This window comes from Denticeps clupeoides, chromosome 13 (assembly GCF_900700375.1).
Source record: "Denticeps clupeoides chromosome 13, fDenClu1.1, whole genome shotgun sequence".
Lineage (NCBI taxonomy): Eukaryota > Metazoa > Chordata > Actinopteri > Clupeiformes > Denticipitidae > Denticeps > Denticeps clupeoides.
The window spans coordinates 21,413,238-21,425,811 of record NC_041719.1 but is presented as its reverse complement, the minus strand read 5'-3'; the positions used below and the strand labels follow the sequence as shown (position 1 = coordinate 21,425,811).

At 45.1% G+C, this 12,574-nt stretch overlaps 1 protein-coding gene across 1 annotated transcript; it reads left to right on the top strand.

Moving 5' to 3' along the window:
- The first annotated feature begins 3,442 nt into the window (after nucleotides 1-3,442).
- lhx4 (LIM homeobox 4) lies at nucleotides 3,443-8,531 on the top strand. Its single transcript, XM_029000931.1, has 6 exons — nucleotides 3,443-3,600; nucleotides 4,838-5,009; nucleotides 6,103-6,305; nucleotides 6,791-6,945; nucleotides 7,032-7,203; nucleotides 7,473-8,531. Exons 1-6 carry the CDS (start codon nucleotides 3,525-3,527, stop codon nucleotides 7,862-7,864), a joined length of 1,170 nt encoding a protein of 389 aa, XP_028856764.1. The 5' UTR covers nucleotides 3,443-3,524; the 3' UTR covers nucleotides 7,865-8,531.
- The last annotated feature ends 4,043 nt before the right edge of the window (nucleotides 8,532-12,574 follow it).

Sequence of the window (12,574 nt, the reverse complement as noted above, 5' to 3'; positions counted from 1 at the left end):
TGACATGTGACAGTCACAGCATGTGACATCATCAATGTAAACATGTCACCATTTATGTGCTGAATGAAATATCTGTTCATATTTATGAATATCTGTGAATATCTATGCAGATATCTCTGGTGAAAAACCATGTCGATAAATTTACATCCTTGCACATTTCAAAGCAACACACTTATAAAAAAAAATTTTTAAGTAATCGCAGCATATGAATGAGGGCTGGGCAAAATTATAATTTTTTAAATGGTTAATCTAGCATCAATTTATCAACCCCAATTCAGGGGATTCAGTTTGATTCTTGATTATTTCCTCATTCGTTGACCAATATACATGCATATCTTAGTGAAAAATCCTTAACTAACATTCCAATACATGTTTAAAGTCCAAATTACAAAATAAAATGTAAGCAAAATAAATAATTCAACAAAAAATAAAAGATCTCCCAGAATACTTAAAAAAAATAAAACTTGGGGGCTGGAATACAGAACATGTTTTATTAACAGCGTGGAGTCCAACAATCCTGCTGAATACAGGGAAGTTCAGGACACACTGAAGCACTTCTGTGTCGAGGTAACACTTCTCCTGACTGTTTTATTACATGAAAAAAGTACCTTTTAAAAAGGTGATGATATATAGTCATATATTACACAGAGAACCAACAGTAATCTGAAACACGAGTCGGTTTCTGAGCTGCTTGAACATCATGGGCGTCAACTGGCCTATTGGCGCTAGTCCATTTTCTTACTCAAACGCCACGCCCACCCGCGGTACTGAAACGCCACGCCCACCCGCTGTACGGAATCGCCACGCCCACACGCAGTACGGAATCGCCACGCCCACCCGCTGTACGGAATCGCCATGTTGCTGTTGTTTTGGATTAAAGCATCCGCGTAATCGATGACGTCGACGCGTTGGCCCAACCCTAATTTTACTAGATGAGTTGCAGGTAGACGTGAAATGAGGACTGGCAGGAATGACGTGAACAGAAGAAGCTGGAGAAATATTGCACATTAAATGGAACTGTAACATATGCAGATTCAGTCTTTAACCAATAAGAATATTTCATTTCAACGCTTGTGGCTTGTTGGTTAATTCTGCTCTGAATCTTCTGACTGAGATTGTCAGGTCCTGGATGAAGGGAGGTGGTCGGCTCCAGCAGGTGGGGGTACAGGTGGGTGTGGTCTGGGGAACAAGCCTATTGCCATCTGCTCCCCTGCTCCAGCTACAATCCCAACAATTTTGCTGGGATTATAGCAAGTGAGTAATCCAGCTTTCCTTTGGCCACTGGGAGATTACGATGAGGATTAGCTCCTCCCAATAATAAACTTTATTAAAAGAAAATCGGCTTATGGGCGCTCCTCCTTCATCTGCGCACGAGTGGTGTCCATTTTGGGGGTTCGGTCATGTGGTGAGTTGGGTGATGCTGCTGTTCAGAGTAACTTGGTGGCCCACGATTCTCTGTGATGGGTGGTGATCCTGGAATTAGTGGGGAGCAGGTAGAAGCAGGATCATACCTGAAAATGGCCTCCACGTTCCACATTTACCAGCAGTCTCGCTCTCCCTCTCTTTCTGACTGGCATCATCTTTTATCTGTTCATCGCAGCCACTTGCAGACGAAACTGAAATATGACTGGTCCATGCGGTGAGGTCTGCTCTCAGGTTGATCGATACATTTTATTGATCTGATCAGCTTGTTCATTGAAAACTCTTTCTGGAAAAATTAAATCCCTTTTCTGTATCTGTTTCCATTTCATTCATCTATATGCAATAAGCCATTGTAGATATGGGCTACTGTATATTGCTATTTACAGTAAATAACTCTTTTGTGAGTGTATTTATGGTAATCAGGCAGAATTTTTTTACATATAACTTTAATATGAATGTAGGCAATAGGTATGGGCATGTAAATGTATTTTTCCCGACATGCCCTGCCTCTAATTAGGTAAATGGACAGGAAGTGTCAGAAGACAATAATCGAATTTCATCTCGGCTCTGGCTGCTGGTCCGAGCCAGAGGGACAACTCTTCTTATTATTTTTATTAATATAAGAATTATTACTAATTAATGAAGGCGGGGTCATCGCCCTGTACCCGACTTACTGACAGCTCCGGCCCTACTGCGCATGTCCACCAGCCAGAATTTACGTGAAATCTGTTTGATGGAGGATGATGGGCGATGGCACATTTTGAAATGTAATTAATAAACAGGAACTGCAGTGTCTTGCGCTTAATAACGCGTGGATTTGGGCCGCGGAGTCGCGGAATTATGATCTGTAATGAAAATGGCATGAAAAACCAGACACTGCGCAATTTCCCTGATTGCGCGGCGATCTCGATTAATTCATCTAAATGCCTCGAAATCTAAAATGCAAGGCGGATATATATCGAATTATTCTGAATCAGTCACGTGTAAATGAAACGCCCTCGTTGGTCCTGGTTTTTTTTTTTGTCTTTTTTTTTTTTAATCTGCATGAATGAATTTTTATTTATTCCGACTGTCTTGGGGTGTTTGTCGGGGAACCCTCGCTGTGTCCTGCGTGTCGTTTATTACGAAATGATACAGGCGCAGGCGCATTAACAGCTCACCAAGAAGGGTCACTTCACATTTTGGACATTTTGGACATTTTGGACAACCACGATCTAGTATAAATTTCCTGTGTGTGTGTGTGTGTGTGTGTGTGTGAGAGAGAGATAGAGAGAGGGAAAGAGAGAATGAGTGTATATATATTCAAATAATGTCCAGCTAATATTATCCAACCAAAACAAGTGTAAATTGTTATATGGATTTTAATGTGTTTAATATTACATATTAAATAGATATTATGTTGGTGTGTGAAGATGTGTTGAGGCCTCTTCATGTCTGTTCTGCAGCGCGGGGTTCATATTTTATTCCAACTTGTATTACCACTATATAACACAATCTTTAATAAAAATAATATTAGTATTACTGTAATATGATGCTTCCTGGCTGCGATCGGGTCTGAACACGTGACACCGATCCAGCGTGAAAGTGGCTTTAATTCACATAAAATGGTTTTATGCTGATGTATGATGTATGATGATGGATTAATAAATACATCGCATCAGAAATTATGACATGGATCATAAATGCGTGATGCTCGGAACTGTACTGAAATGAGGAAATGAGTAATATTATATATATTATATAATGTAGAATATTTGATGGTGACCGGTGAGTGTAGGGGGGTATTGGGGCGTATTGGGGTGTATTGGGGTGTCTAGACGAGTCGCGCGTCTTTTTATGCTTCTGTCCCGCTGCAGGACGGGGTCACGGGAACCTGTGGGAATTCAGCTTCAGCCTCGCCCCGCCCCCCGCGGGCCTGACGCCTCTCCCATTGGCCGGGGGGAGGGGCCTGCCCGCTGCCTCTGACGTCACGCCCACCCCTGCAGTGTGAATGAATCAGGCGCCTGGTGGATCCAGAGCAGGCAGACGCCCAGCGGGACCTCGGCGGCCGGAGAAGGAGCGTTCCGGGGCGGCCTTTCCCTTCCACCTGCTTTCCGGGGAGGATGCAGAGCGCCGCGGTCCTGCCAGCGGAGGGTCCCGTCAAGAGTGTCCCGGACATCCTCGGAGCGCCGATGCCACGTAAGGACCGTTTTCTACTGAATAATGATGATGCTGATGGTCATCCACGCTGAAGGCCTCGCTGCAGAACATGCAGCTCTGCGGCCTGAACGTAAAGAATTGGCTGTTATCTTTACATCTGCTCTTCATAATCTCCACCGCTCCATAATCTCCCCTCCATCAGATGGGGCTGACCTCCTTACTGTCCTCAAACAGGAGCACCATCTACTTCATGCTCGTTCATCATTTAGTTCATACTTTTCATACATGTGGGGTTTGAGCAATGGTCACATGAGAGTCGACAATTCCTGCGTGTAATAAATCATAGAAGATTAAAATATTGAGAAAAGATCTCGCTACTCAACCCCCTCGGCGGTTAAATGCGGGATTAAGCGCAGGATTATTGTAAGAACGAGGCGGTTCTTTCATCATTTACCCTAAATAATTACAATATTATCACCTTATTATTAGTATTATTCTTCACACCGCTGAAATTAATATTTTAAAAAAAAAAATTCAACATAATTTTGACTGTTAAAAATGTTAAACCTTTGTTTTTAGCCATAACGTAATTTTTATTGCACCTTCATTAAATCGAAAATGCGCCTGAAAATGTAATATTGCAATACCGAAATAATTCGCTTCGAATTTTGGTTATTCATCACTTACGCAATAATAATAAAAATTCAAATATAACATAGGTGTCCCCGCAGCTGGGTTGGACCCATAATAAAAATACTAATACTACTAATACTAATACTACTAATACCAATAATACCGATGATAATAATAATAATAAAACCAATAATAATAATAATAATAATGACAGCGGAGCTGCTTCGGGCCGCTGAAAGATCGAATATAAAATTCAGACCATGAGCACGGGCCTTTGCAAATATTTTTCCGGGTGGAATATTTTGGGATGCAAGGTAAAAATGATGAAATATATATTTCGATCGATATTCTTATTTTAATATAACCTGGCCATCCGCGGATTCCCGCAAAAACCTTTTACTTGCGCGCGTCTCTCCACGTCAATTTGGATTCGAATTCCAATAGACTGTTGTCCTCAGCTATTAGTCCGAGTTATCGATTTTATTTCCTCACCTGCCTGCTGTTCACCTGGAAAACTCACAATAATAACAAGCATTCGTAATAACACATCATCATCATCATCATCATCATCATCATCATAATTATACTAGTTAAGTATATTCTCCGTGAAGGAGATGGTGACGGATCCCGTTTCTCCCTGCAGAAGTCCCTCAGTGTGCAGGCTGCAGTCAGCACATCCTGGATAAGTTCATCCTGAAGGTGCTGGACCGACACTGGCACTCCAAATGCCTGAAGTGCTCCGACTGCCAAGCGCTGCTGGCCGACAAGTGCTTCGCCCGGGCGGGGAGCGTGTACTGCAAGGAGGACTTCTTCAAGTGGGTCCAGCATCTTCTCTTCCCATGCTTTTTCACGCGTTTAATTCACATTTCTCCTCTCTTATTTTCCTCTTCTCTTCTCTTCTCATTCTTATCACTTTCTTATCAATTTCATGCTTTTAATTCACATTTCTCTTCTCTTTTTCCTCTTCTCTTCTCCTCTCTTCTCTTTTCTTTTCTTCTCTTCTCATGCTTATCACTTTCTTATCAATTTCATGCTTTTAATTCACATTTCTATTCTCTTTTTTCTCTTCTCTTCTCCTCTCTTTTCTTTTCTTTTCTTCTCTTTTTTCTTTTCTCTTATATTCTCTCCATTTAAGATTTCTCCCAGCATTTAAGAGGAAAATTAACTTTGACTTTTATCCAAAACAGCCTCAGCACTGGCTTTTACTAAATCATGTTTGAGAGGGTTTTAATGTCAAAAGCTTCAATGAGACCTAAAAAGGCCCAAGAGTCTCAGAGTGGAGCCTAACTTTATTAGACGGCCCAGGGGACGAGGAAGGAAGCAGCGGCTGGGGGGTTGAAAAAACTTTACAACAAGCTGCTGGAGACAATGGTCTGATCTGGCAGCATGTGTGTGTGTGTGTGTGTGTGTGTGTGTGTGTGTGTGTGTGGCATTTCCCAGCAGCGATGAGGAAACTTCACCTTGCTTGAGAAGGAAGGGTTTATTTAGTGGTATCTACACGCTGATTTACAGCCCTTATGGGGACTCTGTGCTTTATTGGTTCTCCTCCTGTGCATTTAGTGAGGACTCTCTCCATGTCTCGCAACGTATCCCTCACATTGATCCCAGGCCATTTGTCAAACCCGGACAAGCCCTCAGGAACAGAAATGCACTCAATCACTGTTTTAGCCTCCCTGGCCTAATACTTTTATTAATATTGATAGCTTCATAAGATGTGGAATTAGCTGTGAAATTATTTATTGAGGAGCCAGGTTTCTGTGTTACTGTAATAACTGACCTGGGATGTGATGGGCGGTGAATGATGGATTATTCTGTTCTTATTTCAGTCTTTCAGCTGTTATTGACTGTTCTAAACATGCCTTTTTACTGATTGTAGGTGATAATATTGGGATGAAATGTTACTTGCAGGCGTTTTGGGACGAAATGCGCCTCGTGCCAGCAGGGGATCCCCCCGACACAGGTGGTCCGGAAAGCTCAGGACTTCGTGTACCACCTGCACTGCTTCGCCTGTGTCATGTGCAGCAGGCAGCTGGCCACTGGGGACGAGTTCTACCTGATGGAAGATGGCAGGCTGGTGTGTAAAGATGACTACGAGACGGCCAAACAGAACGGTAGGGCCTGACCAGCCTCAACCACATTTACATCTAGCAACGTTTGGCCCGTTTCTGAATTAGTGGCGTGGAGCAGAACCTGCTCATCACCTCTGCATTGCTGTTATATCGATTATTGTCTTCATAAAATCTGAATGCATTTGGAGCAAAACTCACGGGTCTGGAGATGCAGATCAGCGGTAATGAACTTACGGGACAGCGAAGGGACCAAATCATCATAAAAATGACCAGTGGGCTGAGCGTTAAATCTCCTGCTCATGTGACCTCTTATGGATTCCGTTCTAAAAGGTCCCTGCCTGCTCTTTATGGATATTTTCCATGCCCCGCTGATTGATTATGCTAAGTGATGTGATGCTGTTTTATGGTGGGTCCCCAATAACGTTGGGAGATTTATATACCCACAGCCACCGTGGGGACAGTCTCACTCTTCTACCGGATTCAGACAGGACATGTGAATGAAACTGGAGCGTTGTTTCCTCTCACAGACGACTCAGAGGCTGGAGCAAAGCGTCCACGGACCACCATCACAGCCAAGCAACTGGAGACCCTGAAAAGTGCCTACAAGAACTCCCCCAAACCAGCAAGGCATGTCCGCGAGCAGCTGTCCTCTGAAACCGGCCTGGATATGAGGGTGGTGCAGGTAAATACTGATCTAAATACAGACAGCTCATTGTGTCTTTTAACATCTTGAAGAGAACCAGGCCTAACACCTTCACGTGTCGCTAGGTGTGGTTCCAGAACCGCAGAGCCAAGGAGAAACGGCTGAAGAAGGACGCGGGTCGCCATCGCTGGGGTCAGTTCTACAAAAGTGTCAAATGCAGCCATGGGGGAAGCAAGGCCGAGAAGGAAAGTTCTGCAGAGGACGCTGGCCTTAGTGACAGTGAGCTGAGCTTCAGAGGTAGGTGACGGTGGTTGAGTTTATGATTATTTGATGTTTCTGCAGGCCCGTTTTGGGCGACTCATAAAAGTCTCACCCCCACTTTTAAAAGGACAGCGTTTCTTTACGAGAAACGAAAACACCGCGGTACAAACTCTATAAAGCAGGTGAAGCTTTTAGTCAATTAGCAGCGAGGGGCTGGCCATTGTTCCTCTTGCAGGAGGAGTAGCTGGAGAGCCATAATGCAGAGGAACCATCATAACAGCCATCTCTTTTCTTCTTGGCTGTAGATGACCAGATCCTGTCTGACCTGGGCCACACCAACGGTCTTTATGGCAGCGTGGGAGATGTAACTAACGGCAACTTGTTGAACGGGAACTTTTCATTGGATGGTGGCGGTCAGCCTTATCACGACCTGCGGGCCGGCAGTCCGTACGGACTCCCCCAGTCGCCGTCGTCCATCGCCTCCCTCCCTGGCCACACCCCACTGCTCAGCAACCTGGGCTTCTCAATGGACAGCATGGTGGTGGCCCCAGGGGGACAAGGGGCCATGGGACAGGCCCTGAGGGCCATGGCCGGGGGACCCACATCTGACATGTCCACAGGCAGCAGCACGGGCTACCCAGACTTCCCCACCAGCCCCGCCTCCTGGCTGGATGACATGGACCACTCCCAGTTTTGAGGGTTGTGGTCCAATCCGAGTAAACAGAGGAAACATTTTTATATTCATATTTTTCCCCAGAAAACAGAGACTTTTTTCACTAAACGTCTATAAACTCGGGATCCAGGCCCCATCTGAACTGGACCTGTCATTCAGTCAGATTGGATTAGAATTGGAACCTGACTGCTGGTCATGACATGAATGTTCAACTTTAATTGTGCTTTTTAAAACGATTATTAATATATTATTATTTATTTATGCTTTTTGTCTTTCTTAAAAAAAAAAAAAATCAGCATGGTTTCATTATCAGTATCCGGGTTTGTCCTCACACTACTCATTCTGAATTAGTGAGTCCAGATCCGAGACCAGACGGGTCCCTGCATGTCCCTGAATGGTGAGGTGATTTAAAGGAATAAATATGCAGGGAAGATGCTCCACACGCTGCTGAAGAAAACAGTCAAAACTAAGTTGCCTCTGCAGATTTTCTTCATTTCCGGTCTTACATGTTGTAAATTTGTACAGTTTCAGAGAGGTGTTGACCATCTTGTGTCATTAACACTATTTATTGCCATGTCTTTGAAGAAGAGAGCACTGATCTATTCATATATGCCTTCTGTACAATGATATGGACTGTGTACAGTCAAATCTATATGAGAAGATGAAATAAAGCTGAATTGTCTTTGGGTTACTCTGGCAGCCCTTTTCTCCACCATGCTCCTCTGCTGGACCACGTCTTCTACTGGCTCAAGCTTAAGGACGTCTCTAAAAAACAAGATCTCTGTGGGATTAATCAGACAGGTACAGGTAATCTCAGGAGAATAATCCGACTGATCCAGGATCAGATTTTTTAAATCCCGACTTGGTACCTGAAGCTAAACTGCGCTGGATGGAATGTTTTGTTCTTTGTGCTGTATCATCTCATGTCTCAGTGTTCCTCAAGTCTCAAGGCCTATATAGGCTTAAATAACCTGGAATTCTGCTCTGTTAACATGTTAAAGCATCAGCATGGAATGAGCCTGAAGGGGCTTCAGACAGACTGTCCTCAAGCACAGGAACATTCGTCATGCTGATAAATCACACAATCACCAACAATGAGGACGTAGTAATGTACCAGCACAAGAATTTAATACGCAGCAGTAACAACTGTGTGTTTTATCCATACTCATCCTCATAACGACACACAAATATTAAAACACGTCAAAATTTTCCAAAATGATTTCATTTGTGCAATGAATCCAAAATATTTGTGTGTCACCCAGTTTAAGCACGTTTTATTGGTCAGGAGCACGTCCACTCAGCGGCTGCAGACACGCACTCTCTGCCGTTCGTCTGTCTCCTTTAATCCTCTCGCCGTAAACTACGAAGACCGAGCGGTATCTACAGGCCGGAGTCCGATGGAAGACATGAAGCGGCTTATTATCGATTTCCCCCCATAAGAGGTGCATAAAAGGCTGGCTTCTTTAAGCATGTATTTGCATAAAACACAAAACCAGGCGGATTTTCCTCAGCCATTGATTTGACAGCCACCAGCTATAATGGATCGGCTTTAATAGCGCCGGCGCACCGAGATAAACCGCGTGAAAGACAGTCCGGATAATTTACACACCACTTACAGCTCTAGTATACATATAAATCTGGGCAAATTCCTGCACTGTTGCTTTGGCAAAGATGACAAGCACAAGCACAAATGCCATTATCATTGATCTGGAGCTTTTATTACAAACTTGCACACTTTTCTGAGAGACGGAAATAAATTCCCATGTAAACCGTTCATTTCGAGCAGCGGGAGTGACCTTTCTCACAACATCTACTGGGACTGGTTTATTAGAGGGATGCCGATCACCAAAACCGTCCTTTACTTGGGACGTAAAGGATCACGTTAAGCACGGAGCATCATAATGGCCCGGCGCTGCTGCTTTTAGCCTGTAAAATCTGGAAGTTGGGAGAGAGAGAGTGAGCGGCGAAGGGCTCAAGCTCATCCCACAATAACAAACCTTGGCCATCTGTCACAAGTGGTGGTAGAGAGATGGAGAGAGACCCAGAGAGATGCTTCTTGGGGGAAAGAAGCGGGGCGAAAATACATAGACCTGTATGTATTTTCAGCCAACGGCAGCTGTAATGAATGCATAATGTCCCCGTGATCCACAACCAGTCCTGCGGTGTGTCCACACATGACGGCACGGCCAGTTGCTGCTCTTCATCTCTCTCTTAGTGGGCAGTGTTATTTAATGCCTCATATTAAGAGAGATTTTGAGAAAAGAGGGATTACACAGTGTCCCCATTGTTTGCTCAAATGTGCATTAGCTTCTTTATCAAGCTGTGGTCAGTGGCGGCTTCCAGATTAACATTTTTTTCATCTGCTCAGGTGGGCGGGGCTTGTGCTGATCAGAGGGGCTTTAGCCAAACCAAAGCAGATTTTGCGACTGTCCATGTGTTGACTATTTGGAGAAAATCCAAATATACCTCAGGTGACATAATGATGAAGAAAGAATCAGGCAGGGCAGTTGTTCAGCGTTTATTGTTCCGGTAAATATTCTGAAATTTTATATAGAGACAAGTGAGAAATAAAACATTGAGACATCCAGCAGCAGAGACATTAAATTCCCGCAGTTTATGGTGTGCTGACTTGTGACTGGTAGACCCTGGTGACTGGATTGAGGAGATGTATTGGGAGGTTGTGTTGGATGCAGGGCGGTTGTTGGTTGGTTGGAGGAGATGTATTGGGAGGTTGTGTTGGATGCAGGTCGGTTGTTGGTTGGTTTGAGGAGATGTATTGGGAGGTTGTGTTGGATGCAGGGTGGTTGTTGGTTTAAGGAGATGTATTGGGAGGTTGTGTTGGATGCAGGGCGGTTGTTGGTTTGAGGATGATTGGGGAGTTTGTTGGGATGCGGGAGTTTGGTTTGAGGATGTATTGGCAGGTTGATGCAGGGGCGGTTGTTGGTTGGTTGAGGAGATGTAATTGGGAGGTTGTGTTGGAATGCAGGGGCGGTTGTTGGTTGTTGAGGAGATGTATTGGGAGGTTGTGTTGGAATGCAGGGCGGTTGTTGGTTTGAGGAGATGTATTGGGAGGTTGTGTTGGATGCAGGGCGGGTTGTTGGTTTGAGGAGATGTATTGGGAGGTTGTGTTGGATGCAGGGCTGGTTGTTGGTTGGTTGTGGAGATGTATTGGGAGGGTTGTGTTGGGATGCAGGGCGGTTGTTGGTTGGTTTGAGGAGATGTATTGGGAGGTTGTGTTGGATGCAGGGCGGTTGTTGGTTTGAGGAGATGTATTGGGAGGTTGTGTTGGATGGCAGGGTGGTTGTTGGTTTAAGGAGATGTATTGGGAGGTTGTGTTGGATGCAGGGCGGTTGTTGGTTTAAGGAGATGTATTGGGAGGTTGTGTTGGATGCAGGGCGGTTGTTGGTTGGTTTGAGGAGATGTATTGGGAGGTTGTGTTGGATGCAGGGCGGTTGTTGGTTGGTTTGAGAAGATGTATTGGGAGGTTGTGTTGGATGCAGGGCGGTTGTTGGTTGGTTTGAGGAGATGTATTGGGAGGTTGTGTTGGATGCAGGGTGGTTGTTGGTTTAAGGAGATGTATTGGGAGGTTGTGTTGGATGCAGGGCGGTTGTTGGTTGGTTTGAGGAGATGTATTGGGAGGTTGTGTTGGATGCAGGGCGGTTGTTGGTTTGAGGAGATGTATTGGGAGGTTGTGTTGGATGCAGGGCGGTTGTTGGTTGGTTTGAGGAGATGTATTGGGAGGTTGTGTTGGATGCAGGGCGGTTGGTTGGTTTGAGGAGATGTATTGGGAGGTTGTGTTGGATGCAGGGCAGTTGTTGGTTGGTTTGAGAAGATGTATTGGGAGGTTGTGTTGGATGCAGGGCGGTTGTTGGTTGGTTTGAGGAGATGTATTGGGAGGTTGTGTTGGATGCAGGGTGGTTGTTGGTTTAAGGAGATGGATTGGGAGGTTGTGTGGATGCAGGGCGGTTGTTGGTTGGTTTGAGGAGATGTATTGGGAGGTTGTGTTGGATGCAGGGCGGTTTGTTGGTTGGTTTGAGGAAGATGTATTGGGAGGTGGATGTGTGTTGGATTGGCGGGCGGTTGTTGGTTGGTTGAGGAGATGTATTGGGAGGTTGTGTTGGATGCAGGGCGGTGTTGGTTGGTTTGAGGAGATGTATTGGGAGGTTGTGTTGGATGCAGGGCGGTGTTGGTGGTTTGAGGAGATGTATTGGGAGGTTGTGTTGGATGCAGGGCGGTTGTTGGTTGTTTGAGGAGATGTATTGGGAGGTTGTGTGGATGCAGGGCGGTTGTGTTGGTTTGAGGAGATGTATTGGGAGGTTGTGTTGGATGCAGGCGGTTGTTGGTTTGAGGGATGTAATTGGGAGGTTGTGTTGGATGCAGGGCGGTTGTTGGTTTGGAGATGTATTGGGAGGTTGTGTTGGATGCAGGGCGGTTGTTGGTTGGTTTGAGGAGATGTATTGGGAGGTTGTGTTGGATGCAGGGCGGTTGTTGGTTGGTTTGAGAGATGTATTGGGAGGTTGTGTTGGATCAGGGCGGTTTGTAGTTGGTTTGAGGAGATGTATTGGGAGGTTGTGTTGGATGCAGGGCGGTTGTTTGGTTGGTTTGAGGAGATGTATTGGGGTGTTGGATGCAGGGCGGTTGTTTGTTGTTGAGAGATGCAGGGCGGTTGTGTTGGATGCAGGGCGGTTGTTGGTTGGTTTGAGGAGATGTATTGGGAGGTTGTGTTGGATGCAG

What these genes read in the sequence shown, in the direction of transcription:
- lhx4 (XM_029000931.1), top strand. Translation starts at nt 3,525, where the DNA reads ATGCAGAGCGCCGCGGTCCTGCCAGCGGAGGGTCCCGTCAAGAGTGTC. An exon ending in TGGATATGAGGGTGGTGCAG is followed by an intron (nt 6,946 to 7,031) that starts GTAAATACTGAT and finishes ACGTGTCGCTAG; the next exon opens with GTGTGGTTCCAGAACCGCAG. An exon ending in CAGTGAGCTGAGCTTCAGAG is followed by an intron (nt 7,204 to 7,472) that starts GTAGGTGACGGT and finishes TCTTGGCTGTAG; the next exon opens with ATGACCAGATCCTGTCTGAC.